General features: G+C 43.6%; 1 protein-coding gene across 1 annotated transcript; it reads left to right on the top strand.

Annotated features, from left to right (window-relative positions):
• The first annotated feature begins 817 nt into the window (after positions 1 to 817).
• On the top strand, positions 818 to 18,538 carry LOC311236299 (uncharacterized protein). The gene is made up of 2 exons (XM_084323984.1): positions 818 to 1,030; positions 16,000 to 18,538. Exons 1-2 carry the CDS (start codon positions 838 to 840, stop codon positions 17,421 to 17,423), a joined length of 1,617 nt encoding a protein of 538 aa, XP_084180110.1. The 5' UTR covers positions 818 to 837; the 3' UTR covers positions 17,424 to 18,538.
• Positions 18,539 to 20,177: the final 1,639 nt, after the last annotated feature.

Raw genomic sequence — 20,177 nt, 5'->3', positions numbered from 1 at the left:
CAATCAAACTTTCTGTAGAAATTGACTGTTTTATTTTATCTTACCTCATTTTGGTATTTTATTTATTGTACTACTACTTATTGCTATTGGACCCCCCCCCCCCCCCCCCGCATTGCACCTTACCATGCACATACACTACACGCAAGACACTTTCTGTAAATAATTGACTATTTTATCTGACCTCATTTCATTTGACGTTACTACTACTACTTATTGTTACCATTCTTGTATCCATTGATGTTTCTTAATTGTGCACCATTGAGTCTGAGCTCGAAACACAAGAATATCATTACCTGCAAATGCCCCCTGTATTGTTGTGTATTTGACAAATAAAGAACTTGAACTCTGTAATTAGCAACTACAGACCAATATCAAATCTTCCCTTTATAAGCAAAATACTCAACAAACTAAAAATGACTGTCTTGACTTGACTTGTCTGTGTTCGGGACACAAACTAACTATATGTAATACACAACTTGACCACCGAGTGGCAGCAAATCCCCATCAGGCTCGTCGGGTTTGAAGCGGAAGAGAGAAGAACGTCACTGTTTACTGTTTTTATTTTATTTTATTCTAAATTTAATTAGTTTCGTCTTTTTTCTGTTTCTCACTGCGTTTTGCTTTGTTTTTTGTTCCATATGTTTTGCTTGATTTTTGTGTATTCTGTTGATATTGTACGTGCGTTAACAGTTTTTGAATAAAGATTTATAAAAACAAAACAAAAAAAACAAAAAGAAAAACGTCATTGTTTACTTCCGTAGCTCCTCTGCTCCGGCGGCTTAGCTGCTCTACAGCCTCGTGGAAGGAAGACAAACTGGCTTTTAATTATATCTGAAAATGTCAGAAATGGAAGAAATGCGGGTTCTCGTTAAGGAGCGACTGGCCGCCGCCGTGGAAGATGTGTTTGGAATCATTGAAAACATGATTCAACTTTACGAGGAGAAAGATTCCCGATCAAAATGGGAGATTGAGCGTCAGAACGAGCTGCTGGACAACAGCGTCTTGAAGCCCAGGATGAAGCCGAGAGGAGGTTTGTGTTTCCACGGAGGATTTAAATGTACTGTCTGTGTCCAGTAATGGCGGAACGAACGGGTAAAGCCGTCAGAAATCATCAGAGAAATCATGCCCGGTTGATACATTGCTCCTTCAAAATAAAAGCTGGGTAGGCGATCATTATTATTTTTTTGTTTAATTAAAGGGGAATTTAAATCTGTTATTTTCATGGCCTAGGAAAGTTAGTTGCTTTTTCCCAAAATCTAATTCGAACAAATCCAAAGTAAAGCATTGAGAGAGAAAGATAGAGAGAGAGATGACTAGTACTGGCAGGCCCTTCACTATAGTATAGTAAGTATGGAACAACACACTCATTGTATTGATTGATTGATTGAAAACTTTATTAACAGATTGCAGAATGGGTACAATACAGTACAGCTCAATACACACAATTGTTAAGGGGATGCAGACCAGAGAAAGACTTTCGTCTTGTTTCCACCAGGGTCCCCCATTTTCAATTCATCAGGACATATATGACATACATGACATACAGATAGTCAGTACTGCTACATCTATACATTTATGACATACCAGATTTGCAAATACAGTACTGTTTATGATACAGAAGGAGTCAAGAAAAGGGAGTATATACATTTGACGTAGAAACTGTACATTGGAGGAGGTTGGGTGGGGGGGGTTGGGTACACTGGGATATTGACAACCATACTGGGTAATTTACATTGGAGGTGGTTGGGGGGGGGGGGGGGGGGCACACTGTATAGACAAGCAAAACTGTACATTGAGGGGGGGGGAGACTCTGTACAAACAAACAAAATTGTACATTGGACTATTGACAAAACCATACTAGGTAAATGACTGTACATTGGAGGGGGTTGGGTTAGGATATTTACAGGGGCCAGTGTTGAATTGCAGTCTCCCGTAGGTGTCTCTTGAGAGAGGTTTTGAAAGTGGGTAGTGATCCACATTCCTTTACAGCTTTGGGTAGGGCGTTCCACATTGATGTGGCATAATTGCGAAACGTGTTTAGTCCCTTATTTGAGCCGAATCTGGGTTTAACATGATTTGTGGAGCTCCCTCTGGTGTTGTGATCGTGGTATTCACTGACCTTTGGGAAGTATTTTGCCATGTACATGGGTACCTTGGTCGTGTAGTGTATCTTGTAGACCAGGCCCATTGCAAGTTGCTGTACTCTGTCATCTACTCTAAGCCATCCTAGGTTGTCAAAGTGGGCAGGGGTGAGGTGGGTTCTAGGAGTAAGGTCAAGCAGTAGTCTGACCAGTTTGTTTTGAGATGTTTGTAATTTTGTTTTTAGCGCCTTTGAGGTGCTTTGGTACCATGAGGTGCAAGCATAGTCGTAGTACCCCTGAATGAGTGCTCCTGCCAGAGTCTTCAGGGTATTCTTGTTTACCAGAGAGGAGATCCGGTACAAGAATCGAGTTCGTTGGTTGACTTTTTTTATTACATTGGATGCCATTTTGTCACAGGAGAGATTAGCCTCTAGGATGGAACCCAGGTAGGTAATTTCATCTTTCCTTGTGACAATATTGTCACCCACTGTAACTGAGAAGCCGTCGGTCTTGCTGAGTTTGTTATTTGAACCGAAGAGAATGGACTCTGTTTTGCCCATGTGTAATGATAGTTTGTTATCAGCGAGCCATATGCAGATTCTGCCTAGTTCCGAGCTGAGGGTTTTTTCAACCTGTAACTTGTTCTTGTCAGAGACCAGCAGGGCTGAGTCGTCCGCAAACAGGAACAAGTTGCAGTCACAAGCTGACGACATGTCATTTGCATAAATTAGGAACAGTAGCGGTCCTAGTATGCTTCCTTGTGGAACACCACAGCTCACTGTGAGAGGGGGGGATAGGGTACCGTTTACCTCCACCATCTGTTCCCTCCCCTCAAGGTAGGATTGCATCCAGCTCACTGATAGACTATCAAAACCAATTGCTTTTAGCTTGTCAATCAGAATGGAGTGATTGACCGTGTCAAAGGCCTTTTGTAGGTCCAGCATGACCATGCCGCAGTATTTGCCTGCGTCCACCTCTTGTTTGATGTGGTCATTCAAATAGAGAAGGCATGTGTCAGTGGAGTGGGATGTTCTGAAGCCAGATTGGAATTCGTAGATTAGATTTTTTTCCGCTAGGTACTTTTCGACCTGTTCGTAGACTATTTTTTCCATGACTTTCGAGATGGAGGTGAGAATAGAAACAGGGCGGTAGTTGCCTGGGTCTAATTTGCTGCCCTTTTTGTGCAGAGGGGTCACCCTAGCAATTTTGAAGTCCTTGGGGACGTGTCCCTGTTTTATGGAGAGGTTTATTATGTGTGTGATGACTGGGGTGATGGCGGCTGCTGAGTCTCTGAGGAATTTGGAGGGGATGTTGTCATGGCCAGTGGCCTTGTTAGGTTGGAGGGCGCTCAGTTTATTGAGTACCTCATCTGTTGTTACCATTTCCAGCTTGAAGTCGTCCTTGCGGACCCCTAGGTTTTTGTAGTAAGCTACTATGTGTTCTACCCCATAAAGCCCTGAGTGGGAGGGTAGTTTGTTTACCAGTGTTGTGGCTATGTTTGTGAAGAAAATGTTTAAGTAATTGGCTACATCCAGCTTGTCTGTGATGAGCGTGTTGTCCGTTTTTATGTTTATGTTTGAGAATCTGGTTTTAAGTTTTTTACTGCATCCTAGTTGATTATTGAGTAATTTCCAAAGTTCACGTGGTTTGTTTTTGTTTTCCTCAGTTTTGTCATTGATGAAATTCTTTTTTGCAGTTTTGATCATGGAGTTTACGTCGTTTCTTAGTCTGTTTCTTTCTAGTTTGAGTTCAGTCACGTGGGCTTGGAGTTCACTGCTCGTGCTTTTAGTAAGCTTTGACTGACTTTTACGAAACTCAGAGCATTTTTTGTCTCTGGTTTTCATAGCGGCCAGTATTTCGGAGTGCATCCACGGCTCAGCGCGATTTTTTACCCTGGTGGTTCTTAGGGGGGCCATGTCGTTTAGTATTGTTGAGAATTTGGTTTTGAAACCAAGCCATGTTTCTTCAACCAGTGTACCATTGAGTTCATCTGACCAGTCCAGGCTCTCCAGTTCAAGGTTAAAGGCCTCGCTAGAGTAGGTTTTAAGGTCTCTAGATGTGACTGTTTTGTGGCAGCCAGCCTTTTGTTTTAGTTTTTTGCGGGTACAGAATATCATATAATGATCACTTAACCCGCATGCTATAACCCCTTTCTTGGAGATCTTGGACTTGTCGGAGGTCAGAATGAGGTCAATGGTAGTCTGAGTTGATTCACATACACGTGTGGGTTGGGTGATTAGCTGGCTGAGGCCGTGCAGATCACAAAACCTACTGAATGACTTGAAGACGGGTGCATCTTTTCGTTGCATATCCGTGTTCCAGTCTCCAATAAGAATTTTGTCTACATCCTCAACTCCAGCTAAACACCCATCCAGTGTATCATAAAAATCACTATGATCTGGCGGCCTGTAGACTGTGCCAACCAGTAGGGATTTCGCCCTTTCGAATAGGATTTCCACCCATACAGTTTCAATTGATTTATGATTCAGGTCATTTCTGTTGATGAATTTGGTGTCCTTGTGTATGTACATACAGACACCACCTCCATGTTTGTTCCTATCATTCCTAATTATTGAGTAGTTCTCAATCTCTATCTCTGGATCTTTTACAGAATCGTCAAGCTTAGTTTCTGAGAAGCACAGTATGTTTGCCTTACCATTTATGAATAATTGTTTGATTTCATCCAATTTGTTTTTTAAGCTGTTAATGTTAATGTGAAAAATGTTCAGTTGATAAGAATATGCCAGACATTCGATTTTTAGATTAGATTCAAATGTATTGTCATCATACAGTACAACGAAAAGAAGAGAATGTAACAGTAACAAGTCATACTGGCCAGCAGCGTAACTAGTAGTAGGTACGGGATATTGTATAGATATAGTATCTACAGATATTTAAAAATTATTTTATGCAGGTATGTCAAGTCAAGTCAAGAGTTTTAATTGTCACGGCATACAAGTATACAATGAAATGCGGCTGGTCTTGCCCGCGACGATGTGCAATACAGTGGTACAACATATAATAGAATCCAATAAAAATACAGTGGTACAACATATAATAGAATCCAATAAAAACAACAGTGCAATAAACAGGTAACATGGTGTGCCATCTCGGTATCTGTACATAGTATTTACAGAGCATATAGGACATGCTAGGTAGCTTTAGTAGTGCAATACACTGTTCCTGTTGTTTTACTAATTTAAAGTGGCCTTTCCTCTGGCCATAAGTGTGCGTGTGTGCGGCATGAGTGTTAAAGTGGCTGCTAGTGTGTGAGCGTGCTCAGCGTGCGTGTCGTGTGTGTGCTTGTGTGTGGATAGTTCAGTTTCTGTGTCTCTCAATGTTCATTGTTCAAGGCTCTGATGGCCTGGGGCAGGGGAGGAAATTAGGCCACTTTACTGGCCAAATGCTAGTATTTTTTACGTTTGGCTGGTAAAAAAAATCAGATACCCGCCCGCCAGTTGGCTGGTAAGCCAAAAAGTTAGTTTCCTCCCCTGCTGGCGAGTATACAAAAAAATAAAACATTCTGCAATCACTGCACTGGCAAACGGTGTGCGTCTTCTGAGTGTTCGCTTTAGTTGACAGTGCCACGAGAGCACTGCACAAGACCACCCGCGGACATATAATGTTTAATAAACGTTTGCGCAGTACTGGCCAACCCGCGGACATATAATAATAAAAGTACTAGGCTAGCCATCAGGAGCACTCGCAAACAGATAACGTTAAACACAGCAGAAGATGGAAAACAGACAGACTGACCAACGGGGAACTGCATCCAACCCTAGTACAACCCTCGAGTATAAGTTACTAAGGACACATTTAAATCACAGAGGTGTAATGTTAGTCTACTGGAACTGTATACAGTGGTTATCTTCTAGTTAGCGTTTTAGCTATAGCTGCTTGCTAGCTAACGTTAGCCCTGTGTGCTCAAAGCAGCCAGCTAGGTGTATCTGTTTTTTTTTGTATTTTATTTTTTTATTATTTTTTAAACAAACACATAAACAAACATGACAACACACGATAAGATATACAAGCATTATTTGTCAGTGCACATCCAATGAAATCACATTTTAGTTAATTGTCTTATATAGGATATACCCTTAATACCTGTTATCTAAAAACCTACACACATATGCTCCAGCTCGTACCCCCCCCTTCCGGACCCCCCTGTATCTGTTATGACTATAATGTTTCCAAAAAAGCACCGGACTACGACGTAAGGTTAGACATTTTATTTCATGCTCAAAAGCCCCTGGCTTGCACATCGCAGTCACGAAAGGGGCTAGCTCAACCAGTGCACTGTGCACAACAGCACACCAACCCAACTGACGTTACCACAACACTTGACAGTACTTCACAGCACTGTCGTAAGACCACCGTGCTGTCTTAAAGGCACAGTGTGCCTACCCAGATGCATACACAACATTGACGCGGCTTGACATACAAAGAAGTAATTATCACAATTAGCAATTTTTTTTGTCTGGTAAAAAATCTGTTTGGCTGGTAAAAAAAATCAGATACTCGCCAGTTGGCTGGTAAGCCAAAAAGTTAGTTTCCTCCCCTGGCCTGGGGGAAGAAGCTTAGCCTAAGCCTCTCTGTCCTAGTAGCTGGGGTTCGCAGGCGTCTGCCTGACCTCAGCAGCTGGAACAGGCTGTTATTGGGGTGGTGGGGGTCTTTCATTATCCTGCAGGCTCTGGATTTGCACCTCTTGTTGTATAGAGCCTGCAGGGGAGGTAGCGCAATACCCGTGGTACGCTCGGCTGAGCGCACCACTCTCTGTAGGGCCTTCTTGTCCTGTGCCGTGCTGTTCCCATACCAGGCAGTGATGTTTCCGGTCAAGATGCTCTCTACAGCTCCTGAGTACAAGGACTGGAGTATCTTCCCCGATACTCTGAACTTCCTTAACTGTCTCAGGTGGTAGAGGCGCTGCTTCGCTTTCTTTACTACTGTGTCTATGTGTGTTGACCATGTCAGATCCTCTGAGATGTGGACCCCCAGGTACTTGAAGCTGCTCACCCTGTCCACGGTAGCCCCGTTAATCATCAGTGTGTCTCCTGCTGTCCTCTCCTATAATCCACGATCAGCTCCTTGGTTTTACCAATGTTCAGGAGCAGGCTGTTGTCCTGGCACCAACGTTCCAGTACCTCAACCTCCTCCCGGTAGGCCTTCTCGTCGTTGTCCGAGATCAGCCCCACCACCACCGTGTCGTCTGCGAACTTCACTATGGAGTTGGAGCTGAACTTGGCCACACAATCGTGTGTGTAGAGTGAGTACAGCAGGGGGCTTAGAACACAGCCCTGGGGGGACCCGATGCTCAGGGTGATGGTGTTGGAGGTCTGACCCCCCACCCTGACCGCCTGGGGTCTTTCACTCAGAAAGTCCAGTACCCAGGCACTCAGGGCGGAGCTCAGACCTAGCTCGATCAGCTTGTCCACCAGTCTGGTGGGGACTATGGTGTTGAATGCTGAGCTGTAGTCAATGAACAACAGTCTCACATAGCCCCCCTTCTGACGGTCAAGGTGGGAGAGAGTGCTGTGCAGTACCTGGGAGACCGCGTCGTCAGTGGACCTGTTTGTCCTGTATGCAAATTGCATAGGGTCCATATCACTGGGGAGGGAGGCACAAATGTGGTCCTTGACCAGCCTCTCGAAACATTTCATGACCACAGAGGTGAGTGCCACCGGTCTGTAGTCATTTGGACATGTTGGGGAGGGTTTCTTCGGTACAGGGATGATGGTAGACATCTTGAAGCAGGCAGGGACTACTGACTCCGCCAGGGATTGATTAAATATGGCGGTGAACACCGGGGCAAGCTGGTTTGCACAGGACTTAAGTATGCGTCCTGTTATACCATCTGGGCCAGCAGCCTTCCTGGTGTTCACCTGCATAAATGCATAAATACAGAACGATGTGTGTAACTGTGTATATATATATATATATATATATATATATACACAGTAAATATAAATTATATAAGTGACATCTATATCAACTGACAAAGTCTGACATACACATACACACACAGATGCACAAATAGGACAAATAGTAGTAATTAGGGATGCACCGAATGGGAAATTCTTGGCCGAAACCGATACCGAAAATAGGAAACAGTTGGCCGAAAACCGAAGGCCGAAAATGATTAATATAAATATATATATATATAATGTATTTTCTTTTTCAGCTACCAGATTATGGCAAAACTTAACTTAAATAATATTAATAATCACTATTATGGGCCCATAAAACATTTATTCAGCACTTTTGAATGCATACATTAATTCCAGACTGACTGCTGAAAGATTGTACAATTTAAACATTTTCTCTTTGCATACAACAAAATGTGCATTAAAGTCAAGTGCATTTTCTTTTCTCTGTAGGATAACTACAACAAAGTGCATTCAGAACAAAGCCAAGGTGCTTTAAAACTGCATAACGATCTGCATAAAGACACATACACAGGACTGTTGTATTTACTACATCTCCCATGACTCTTAGCGGGGGATGACGTAGCTTACGAGAGACGGGTCAAAGAGGAATGGAAGCGTTAGCTATCTTAAAGCTAACGTTAGTTCAAAAGGTTTTAACTGCGACGGGCATATAGTAATGGCGAGGATATAAAGCATGTTAAAGACGCATTTATTGGATGCGTTGCTCGCAGAGTTTATAGAAACAGTGCGACTCCCAAGAGGAGTTAGTTATCACAGGCTGCAGAACGCAGGAGGAGCTGCCAAGCTGCTCACGTTGCATGTTTTGATTACGTCATTACAACAACACTTTAGGTTACGAACGTTACGTAACCCTGTTCTTTGACATTCGGTGATATATTTTCGGTGCTAAAACCCTTTCGGCCGAAAGAGCCTTTTTAACCATTTTCGTCCGATAATTTTCGGTGGCCGAATTTTCGGTGCATCCCTAGTTTAACAGTGATATGATAAGATAACAATGATAAGGGGCAGGTAACTATAAGATTTATTCTTCTTCCTGCTCCTTTTGTCCATGGTATGTTATTTATGATTTTGTAAGAAGAACTCTGATTGTTTTGTTTCCATGTGGCAAATAAAACTCTGAATCTGAAAATGTTTCATAATGAATCCACCATGATGAGAGAGACAGAGAGAGATGAGAGACATAGAGAGACAGAGAGAGGAGAGACAGAGAGAGAGAGGAGAGACAGAGAGAGAGAGAGGAGAAACGGAGAGAGAGGGGACTGAAGGAGAAGGGAAGAAGGGCTTTTTATGCCATCAAAAGGAAAATTCCAATTGACATCCCAATTAGGACCTGTCACCTGGCTCTAAATTCTAAATTCTGTAATAAATCCAATAATATTATATGGCAGTGAAGTGTGGGGTCCATTAACTAACCAAGACTTCCCAAAATGGGAAAAACATCCATTAGAAGTACTGCATGCAGAATTGTGCAAAAACCTACTTAGGGTTCACAGACACACTGCCAATAATGCATGCAGGGCAGAACTTGGCCAATACCCTCTAATCATTAAAATTCAAAAGCGAGCTATCAAATTTTATACACACCTCCAATCAAGTGACCCCCACTCCTACCACTACAAAGCCCTTCAAAGCCAAGCGATGAACCCAGATAAGAGTCCCCTCTGCCAGCTAGTCAGAAATCTCTGCCCACAAACACCAGGGCCCTCATGTATCAACCTGACGTACGCACAGATATGTGCTTAAGCCGTGCGTACAACCATTCCTAAGCAAAGTGTGGGATTTATCTATTTGAACTTGTGCTTGACTTTGTGCGTATATTTAAGCACAGGTCGGACCATGCGTAGTTGGCGCCCGTTGGTAGAATATTTTTACAACGCGGAAATAAGCACTGACTGCGCTCCGCGTAACTCAACCCGTTATTATTTTGCGCATATATTGCAGAAATACGGGAACGTTTTGATTATATTTAAAAGGCTTTGCCATTGTTAAACGTAATAAGTGGAACCCCGAAGCTGTAAGCAGAATACAAGTCATATGAACACCCACGATATAAACGCATTGCAACGAGAACAGACAGAGGTTATTTGTTGAGTGTATGTGTATACAAAACCCTTGCAATAAATGTGTCTTAAATGAATGAAAAGCATACATGCTCTGGACACAGAGCATATATCGTGTGGGTGATATCATGACTTGTATTGTGTCAAAGCCTAAATCAAAACGTCCCCGTATTTCTGCAATCTATGCGCAAAATAATAACGAGTTGAGTTCTAACAAAGAACGTATTACATGCTGGTAGGCTGATAGAGTAAACTATGATATGAATATGAATATGATATGATATAAAGGTATACTGGTCCGTCCGCGAGGATATCGAGGACTCGAGTTGGGGGACCCTGATGTAAACAAGACAAAAGTATTTCTCTGGTCTGCATCCCCTTAACAATTGTGTGTATTGAGCCGTACTGTATTGTACCCATTCTGCAATCTGTTAAATAAAGTTTTCATTCATTCAGCCATTAAATGCAATTTGAGAATATAGGCTAAAGCGACGTGTCATGTTTCCAAATAAGATTGCCCACAACAGAATGCTTTCTACTTCAATTTGTTGATTAGAATAGATTACCTCGCTCCGTTGAAACTTCACTGAGCTCAGCACACAGACATGATAATAATAATAACAACAACAATAATAATAGCTTAATTTCACATAGCGCCTTTCAAGAGACCCATGCAAGGTCGCTTTACATAGATGGGGGGGGGGGAATAACAAAGTAATAAAGATAGTGGACAGACTATGTAAATATGATGATGGGATTCAAGTTCGCGTTTTTATTGATCATAGGCATGCTGTCATAATCAAACATTCTAGAACATTTGTCGTCACAGATCATGTCATAATAGAACATAGGCTACATGGCATGGTCCATCGTGATATTGTGTAGACTGTTATTACTGTACCACCCATTGTGACAACAGCCTTGTGAGCTCCCGCACACAAACATGATAGAATTCAGTTTGTATTGATCACATAGGCAGGCTACATCATACATGGCAGTGAGATTCATTGTTCTTGTATATGCTCTCGTATTATTGTTTATATAGGCTACCCAATACTGACATCAAAATAGATTGTATGCCTCTAGAAATCATATGCAGCAGGTAGAAAATTGATGGAAAATCCGTCGCGATTTGGAATAAAATTGAGGAGAACTTTAATCCCTGGGTATTAATCAAACAAAACGGAAAAAGGCAGTCATATTCCAGCACGGTCTCTTTATTAGTGTTTGCGCTGCCCAGGCAGCAATGGTTAATAGATATCATATCCGACATCACCGTACGTGTACACTACACATCTGTCAGCCTGTCTCATAACACGCTTCCCTCGGTTTAGTCCATTTTTCCACATTTCATGGGGGTGTTCCATTACCGTATATGGTTAATCGGGGCGGTTTTGGTATGCAAATACGTGAAAGTGTGCACGAGCCTCGGCGTAGGACCAAGGTGATATTTATCATGACAGGTGTGCGTAGGACCTGTGTACGCACGTGTGATAAATCCAGTTTTTTTTGTGCGTGCACACATTCTAAATTCTGTGCTTACGTGTGGAAATAGAACATTTTCTGAGGAAAATTGATAAATGAGGGCCCAGGGCTTCAGGACAGACACCAAGCAATCTGGCCCAACCAAATAATCTCAAAACAAAAAGAAATGTATATAGAATATTGGAACAAATCAACAAAATCTCAAAGTAAATGAGAATTCTATTTGACCCTAAACAGAGAGTACACGGTGGCAGAATACCTGACCACTGTGAATGATATAAAATTAAGAAAGACATTGACACGGTACAGACTGAGTGGACATAGCCTAGCCATAGAAACAGGTCGTCACAGGCAGAACTGGCTGCCCAGAGAGGCCAGGCTGTGTTCACTTTGTCATCAGGGGGATGTTGAGACAGAACCTCACTTCCTACTATACTGTGAGAAATATAAGGATCTAAGAGAAGTTTTCTTTGATAAAATAAATAAAATTGATCCACAGTTTATCCATCTCCCTGATCATCAAAAGCTGTTATATATGTGTGGGGAGAAAAGTCAGTGTACAGCGTTAGCTGCAAAATATGTAGATGGTTGTCATACAATAAGAGAACAAGCTTTGTAAATACATTTATCTGAGTAGCTACACTTGTAAAATCACTACCCGATTGAATGATTATTTTGTAATTGAATATGTTTCTGTTGATTGTCTTTACTGTTATTACTAATATTATTGTATTTTATTGCTTAATATTTATGTTATTGTTTGTATGTTGAACTTGCTTTGGCAATAAGTGTGTTAATATTTCATGCCAATAAAGCCTATTTGAATTTTATTGAATTGAAAGGAGAGACAGACAGAGAGAGGAGAGACAGACAGAGAGGAGAGACGGAGAGGTGAGACAGAGAGAGAGAGAGAGGAGACAGAAAGGAGCGACATAGAGAGAGAGAAGAGAGACCGAGAGGAGAGACAGAGAGATAGGAGAGAGAGAGGAGAGACAGATATAGGAGACACAGAGAGAGGAGAGACAGGGAGGAGAGAGACAGAGAGAGGAGACAGAGAGAGGAGACAGAGAGGAGACAGAGAGAGGAGAGACCGAGGAGAGACAGAGATGAGAGACGGAGAGAGGAGAGACAGAGGAGAGAGAATCAGGAGAGACAGAGAGGAGATACAGATATAGGAGAGAGAGCCAGAGAGAGAGGAGAGACGGAGATAGAGGAGAGACAGAGAGGAGAGAGAGACAGAGGAGAGAGAGAGAGGAGACGGAGATAGATAGGAGAGACAGAGAGAGAGGAGAGACAGAGAGGAGAAACAAAGAGAGGAGAGACGGAAGAGACAGAGGAGAAACAAAGAGGAGAGACAGAGAGAGGGGAGACAAGAGATGGGAGAGACGGAGAGAGAGACAAAGAGGAGAGAGAGGAGAGACAGAGAGAAGAGACAGAGGAGAAACAAAGAGAGGAGAGACAGAGAGAGGGGAGACAAGAGATGGGAGAGACAGAGAGAGAGACAAAGAGGAGAGACAGAGAGAGGAGAGACAAGAGTCCCCTCTGCCAGATAGTCCTGAATCCTATGAGGCGCCGTTTGGGACAAAAGCCTGACTAATACAAGAGCTTTGGATAGGCGGTGTCTTGTATTAGTCAGGCTTTTGTCCCAAACGGCGCCTCATAGAACTGGAGAGAGAGGCCAGGCTGTGTTCACTTTGTCATCAGGGGGATGTTGAGACATAATCTCACTTCCTACTACACTGAGAAATATAAGGATCTAAGAGAGGTTTTCTTTGATCAAATTGATCCACAGTTTATCCATCTCCCGGATCATCAAAAGCTGTTATATATATGTGGGGAGAAAAGTCTGTGCAGTAGGGGTGTAACGATTCGACCTCGCAACGATTCGATTTGATTACGATTCTTCAGGCAACGATTCAATGCATCATGAAATCTCTTCATTTGACCACGATTCGATTCGATACATTTTCTATCGGTTAATTCCCCAACATTTTTTGAATACACAAATGTGGCTGGGGGAACTGATTCACTCAGCATGAATAGACTATAGGTCAATAAAAACAATACAAAAAAAAAAAAAATTATTTAGATTAATTTAGATTATAATCGATTCTAACATATTCAAATCGATGCATCGAATCGAACACATTAAAATCGATGCATTTCGATTAATCGATGCATCGTTACACCCCTAGTGTGCAGTATTAGCTGCAAAATATATAGATTGTTGTCATACAATAAGCGAACAAGCTCTGTAAATACTGTAAGTATCTGGGTGGCTACATCTGTAAAATGATTACCTTATGATTATTTTGTAATTTAATGAGTTTCTGTTCATTGTTTTACTGTTATTGGTCATGTTTATGGTATTTTTTATTGCATATATGTTATTGTTTGTATGTTGTTTGGCAATAAGTACTTTGATATGTCATGCCAATAAAGCCTATTTTGAATTAGAATTAGAATTTGATAGGAGAGACAGAGAAGAGAGACAGAGGAGAGAGAGACAGAGAGGAGAGACGGAGAGGGGTGAGACAGAGGAGAGACAGAGAGGAGAGACAGAGGGGAGAGACAGAGAGGAGAGGGGAGAGACAGAGGAGAGACAGAGAGGAGAGACGGAGAGAGAGACAGAGCAACAGAGAGTTATTGAACCAATTGCACTCTATGGCAGTGAGGTGTGGGGTCCACTTACAAAACAAGACAAACACCCCATTGAGACCCTGCATGCAGAGTTCTGTAAGATTCTCCTACATGTCCAGAGGAAAACTACAAACAATGCATGCAGGGCAGAATTAGGCCGTTACCCACTAATACTAAAAATACAAAAAAGAGCAATTAACTTTTGGACACACCTAAAACAAAGTGACCCCCTCTTGTACCATTATCAAGCCCTGCAGTGCCAAGAGCTGAGGAGCATCAGGAACCCCCTTACCCAGCTGGTCCTGAGGCTGAGTCCACAAACCTGCTCTCTTAACACACCTCAGGAACGGGACACATCACCAATCAGAATAAATCAAATTACTACACAGCTAAAACAAAACTACATCGGGGAGCTCCAGTAGCTCACCACGTACCGCGAGTGCTATTTCAGCGCCGTGGACAACCGCGCTCGCGCGGATCTGGGGCTGAGCGCGTTCGAATCCCGGACGGCAGCCGTGCCTTTCCCAGAGTGTCTTTCCCCCCCATCTGAACCCTTTCAGCCTGCTTCTGTCGGTCGAACTTGACCAAGTATGAATGCGAAGAAAAAGCGATAAACGCTAAAAGAACCAGGTGACTGGTCAAAAGTTAAAAAAAAAAAAAAAAAACTACATCACCTATTGGAAAACACAAACAAAAGCACAGAGCAAAATGCAGTGCTATCTGGCTCTAAATCGACAGTACACCATAGCAGATTATTTGAGCATGGTGACTGATCAACAACTAAAAAGAACCTTGACAAAATACAGACTGAGTGAGCACAGCCTCGCTGTTGAAAAGGGAATGCACAGGAAAACCTGGCTTCCTGCAGAGCAAAGGCTGTGCTGTCATTGCATCCTCAGTGAGCCTGAAACTGAGTTGCACTTCCTCACCAAATGTGAAAAATATAAATATATTAGAGAAACGCATTTAAATTTTTTTTTAATTAATAACGAAAGGTTTTCTTGCACTACCAGATACAGGAAAACTACCAGTCCTACTAGGGGAGGACTCAACAAGCTGTGAGCTAGCAGCAGCCTATGTTGCTGCCTGCCACAAACTGAGGGATAGTGAGTGACAGTCACCTGACATGTTTATGCCGTAATATTTTGTTTTATTTTATGATGATAATTTTTGTATGTACTATAACATTAATATCTGTTTTGTAATCCATGTTTATGTTATTAATCATTTGCGTTGAATTAGCTTTGAATCAGTTGTGTCATGCCAATAAAGCCATTTGAATTGAATTGAATTGAGAGGAGAGGGGAGAGACAGAGGAGAGACCGAGAGGAGAGACCGAGGAGAGACAGAGGGGAGAGACAGAGAGGAGAGACAGAGAGGAGAGAGAGGAGAGACATGAGAGACGGAGAGAGAGACAGAGGAGAGAGACAGAGAGAGAGACAGAGGAGAGACGGAGAGGAGAGACAGAGAGAGATGGAGAGGAGAGACAGAGAGAGAGAGACAGAGGAGAGACAGAGGAGAGACGGAGAGGAGAGACGGAGAGGAGAGACAGAGATGAGATAGAGAGAGAGAGGAGAGACAGAGAGAGGAGAGATGGAGAGGCAGAGAGCGGACAGAGAGGAGAGACAGAGAGAGGAGAGACGGAGAGAGGAGAGACAGAGAGAGGAGAGACAGAGAGGAGAGACAGAAGAGACAGAGGAGAGAGAGAGTTTCCCCCTTCAAAATAAAAGCGTGGAAGGTTATACTTGAAAAGCTGCCTAAGTATCTATCCTTCTTCCCCTCCTCCAGACCCCCCACAGCTCGCCGTCTGTAAAGAGGAGGTTCCCCCCGGCCAGCAGGAGAGCAGTTCCCGGCTGGACCAGCAGGAGAGCAGTCCCGGGCTGGACCAGCAGGCGGAGAGCAGCCCCGGGCTGGACCAGCAGGAGGAGAGCAGCCCCGGACTGGACCAGCAGGGGGACCCAGAGCCCCCGCTGATCAAAGAGGAACAGACCTGGACCAGTCAGGAGGAGGGAGGAGAGCAGCTTCACTGGCTGGAGGAGGTAGATTCCAAAGACTCGATATTCACTTTGACCTCCGTGAGAAGCCTCCTCGTCCACGATCAGCGGCACCACGGCCGGGCCCCACTCCGTCTTCACCACCGGACCGCGGGAGACGGGGGGGAGCCACTGCCCAGCACCTCCGGCGCCGAACAGATGGAGACGGACGCGGACGGAGGCGGCGGTGGAGGAGGAGCGTCGGGACCGACCAGCGACTGTCTGTCCATCTCTTCGGGCCTCTCCCTGGCGGAGAGCGAAGAGGACGCCGACAGGGACGGGGACGAGGAGGAGGAGGACGGGGCGGATTCTTCTAAGCCGTCCCACCACCCGAGCGCGGCCGACCAGGACGCCGACGCCGCCTGCTGTAAAGTGTGCGGGAAGTCGTTCACCTATCACGCCAGCTTCATGAAACACGTGAAGACGCACGCCAACGACACACCGTGCGTCTGCGGTGTGTGCGGGAAACACATGGAGTCTATGGAGAGTCTGGTGGATCACCTGAAAGCCCACAGAACTAACCGAGACGTGTGCGGTGTTTACCAGCAAGGGTTCTCCTCTTCCAGCGGATATAAAGCCGCCAACTCCGGAGAGAAACCACAAAGATTCACGTCCAATTCTGATCTCTCTATGCACATGAGAATTCACACGGGATCGACGCCGTACAGTTGCAGTGTTTCCGGGGGGGAGGGGTTCAGACAAAACTATCATCATGTGCCGGATCACATGATGATGACGCATACTGGAGAGAGACCATACAGCTGCACCGTTTGCGGGAAAGAGTTTCTAATACCATCAGACTTAAAAAAACACATGATGGCTCACACCGGAGAGAGACCGTACAGCTGCAGTGTTTGCGGGAGAGGGTTTATTCGATTCTCGGACTTACAGAAACACATTAAGACTCATACCGGAGAGAGACCATACAGTTGCACTGTTTGTGGGAAAGGCTACATTCAAGCCTCGGACCTTGAGAGGCACATGAAGACTCACACGGGAGAGAGACCCTACTGCTGCAGTGTTTGCGGGAGAGGGTTTATTCAGTCGTCAGACTTGCAGAGGCACATGAAGACCCATACGGGAGAGAGACCCTACAGCTGCAGTGTTTGTGGGAAAGGGTTTAGTCGGCGCGACAACGCACAGGACCACATGAAGACCCATACCGGAGAGAGATCATAGAACAGGTCCGATGGGCACGAGTGATGTGTCTCCCCAGATCCAGTACTGGCATGAATTACCCGAGTAGTGCTCAAGTACTTGTTTAGGGAAATCTGTTTTTAAAGCGCATCTTAAAGCGCCTGGCAGCAGCAATAATGAGATATTGCACAGAGTCACACGCTACTGATTTTATTATCTCTCACTCCGTGGACATAACAATGCACAGCAATATACCTGATGCGTATTGTCAGTCAAAACAGTCAGTTACCATTAGTAATAATTACATTACCTCCTCCTGCATTAGGTCTCTCCACTCATGGAACGGCATATCCGTATCGATAGTCCATGAACGCTACGCAAAGTGGGCGACGTGTTGTTGGCACAATTTGGAAATGCACAAACACAAACCGCTGTTTTCTTTTAATCTTTTTATAGATGACGCTAAGCTAGCTGTGCACAAACCATTTGCGGTAACGTTAGCAAAGAGGCTGGATATAGGAGGACGTTAGCTCTCCATGCTCCGCAGCTTCCAGTTGTTGTCTTCCTGCAACAACTCAAGCCTTGCGGGATTTCAGAGCGAGGTTTCGGTTTCAGTGGCACAAAGAAATCGGTGGTAACCGATTAAAAAAGATTTGAATAAATCGAGCACCCTCAAAAACCACTCGAGTTCAGTTGAAACGGTGAGTAATCGAGTATGACTGGTCATGTACTAGAGAAGCCATACTGTGCTGAATTTGTTCTGAAGGACTCGTTGTTGGAACCGTTGGAAAGTCCCGTAGAATGTCACACAGGACAGTGGCCTTGGTCTTCTTTTGAAAGACATCAACAGGTTGAGTGGACTTTCCCTTTGGTGTATAACGTGCGTCCTGCACAGTGCTGTACAGCTTTGAGGAACCCGTTCTTTACTCAAGTATTTTTCATTTTAGGGAACTTTCTACTTTTACTCTACTACAATTCAAAGAAAACATTGTACTTTTTTATTCCACTACATGTGTGTTTATGGTGAACCCATGACCTAACCTCTCTAGTGTCATTATCAACCCTTGAGTTTATTGTATTTATTTATTATTGTTTTAATATCAGGACAACAACTTGACTGCTTTTTAACTTTTTGTAACTTTTAACGTACGTTGGACAATAAAAAACCTTACATCCCGCATTCCTCGAGTCCAGTCGGATCTGCTGTGACTTAGCCACGCCCATTCCACCATTGGAGATTTCCAAATTTCGTGGAAATATGAATAGCCAACTTTGGTGAACTAGTCGTAGGTTTAGAATCTAGTCATAGGTTTAGAATCTAGTCGTAGGTTTAGAATCTAGTCGTATAGAATCTAGTCGTAGGTTTAGAATCTAGTCGTAGGTTTAGAATCTAGTCGTAGGTTTAGAATTGAGTCGTAGGTTTAGAATCTACTCGTAGGTTTAGAATCTAGTCATAGGTTTAGAATCTAGTCGTAGGTTTAGAATCTAGTCATAGGTTTAGAATCTAGTCGTAGGTTTAGAATCTAGTCATAGGTTTAGAATCTAGTCGTAGGTTTAGAATCTAGTCGTAGGTTTAGAATCTAGTCGTAGGTTTAGAATCTAGTCGTAGGTGTTTAGAATCTAGTCGTAGGTTTAGAATCTAGTCATAGGTTTAGAATCTAGTCGTAGGTTTAGAATCTACTCGTAGGTTTAGAATCTAGTCGTAGGTTTAGAATCTAGTCGTAGGTTTAGAATCTAGTCATAGGTTTAGAATCTAGTCGTAGGTTTAGAATCTAGTCCTAGGTTTAGAATCTAGTCATAGGTTTAGAATCTAGTCCTAGGTTTAGAATCTAGTCCCTAAAGATTGTCTATATGCTGATGAAAGAGCTGCAGGCGGCAGACATCAAAGTCTCTGCCGTCATCATGTAATGAAGTCTCCTCATGAACTCGGAACCATCATGTTGCTGCAGCCTCTAGATCAGGGCTTCTCAAACTTTTTTATACCACGACCCCATTTTGTTTAGGATTTTTTTTGGCGACCCCACACAGCCACACTTAATGTATTGCGTAATTTCAACGTGGAAATAAGGAATATCAAAATAAAAGCACACGTTGAACTTGATCATGCATATTTATTAGAAAATGAAATTACAGCACTATGTTATCAATGAAATTAATGAATATTGTCACCTACCCGCCCATTTCTGCTTTACATCGATTATTAGCAATTTCCTGAAGTATGGAAAACCTAATTTTGTCAAGTACTCAAATTGTTCACCACATTTGTCCATAGCCCCCTTGACCCAGTGACCAAATCCTACATGGTCACATGACTTCAATAGCCAATCAGGTTTCAACCAACACGTCCTCTTTCTTTGTGCCTGTACTTCCTGGAAGAGCCATGGAGACGTCTCGCAGACTCTGCTGTGAAGACTTCTACGTGTTGCTCCAGAACTTCCCCAATATGTTCCCAGACCGCTGGGACTCTGCTGTGAAGACTTCTACGTGTTGCTCCAGAACTTCCCCAATATGTTCCCAGACCGCTGGGACTCTGCTGTGAAGACTTCTACGTGTTGCTCCAGAACTTCCCCAATATGTTCCCAGACCGCTGGGACTCTGCTGTGAAGACTTCTACGTGTTGCTCCAGAACTTCCCCAATATGTTCCCAGACCGCTGGGACTCCGCTGTGAAGACTTCTACGCTTTGCTCCAGAACTTCCCCAATATGTTCCCAGACCGCTGGGACTCCGCTGTGAAGACTTCTACGCTTTGCTCCAGAACTTCCCCAATATGTTCCCAGACCGCTGGGACTCCGCTG

The sequence above is a fragment of the Notolepis coatsorum genome (assembly GCF_963971535.1).
Source record: "Notolepis coatsorum genome assembly, chromosome: 10".
Taxonomy (NCBI): domain Eukaryota; kingdom Metazoa; phylum Chordata; class Actinopteri; order Aulopiformes; family Paralepididae; genus Notolepis; species Notolepis coatsorum.
This window is presented reverse-complemented; position numbering and strand designations above follow the sequence as displayed.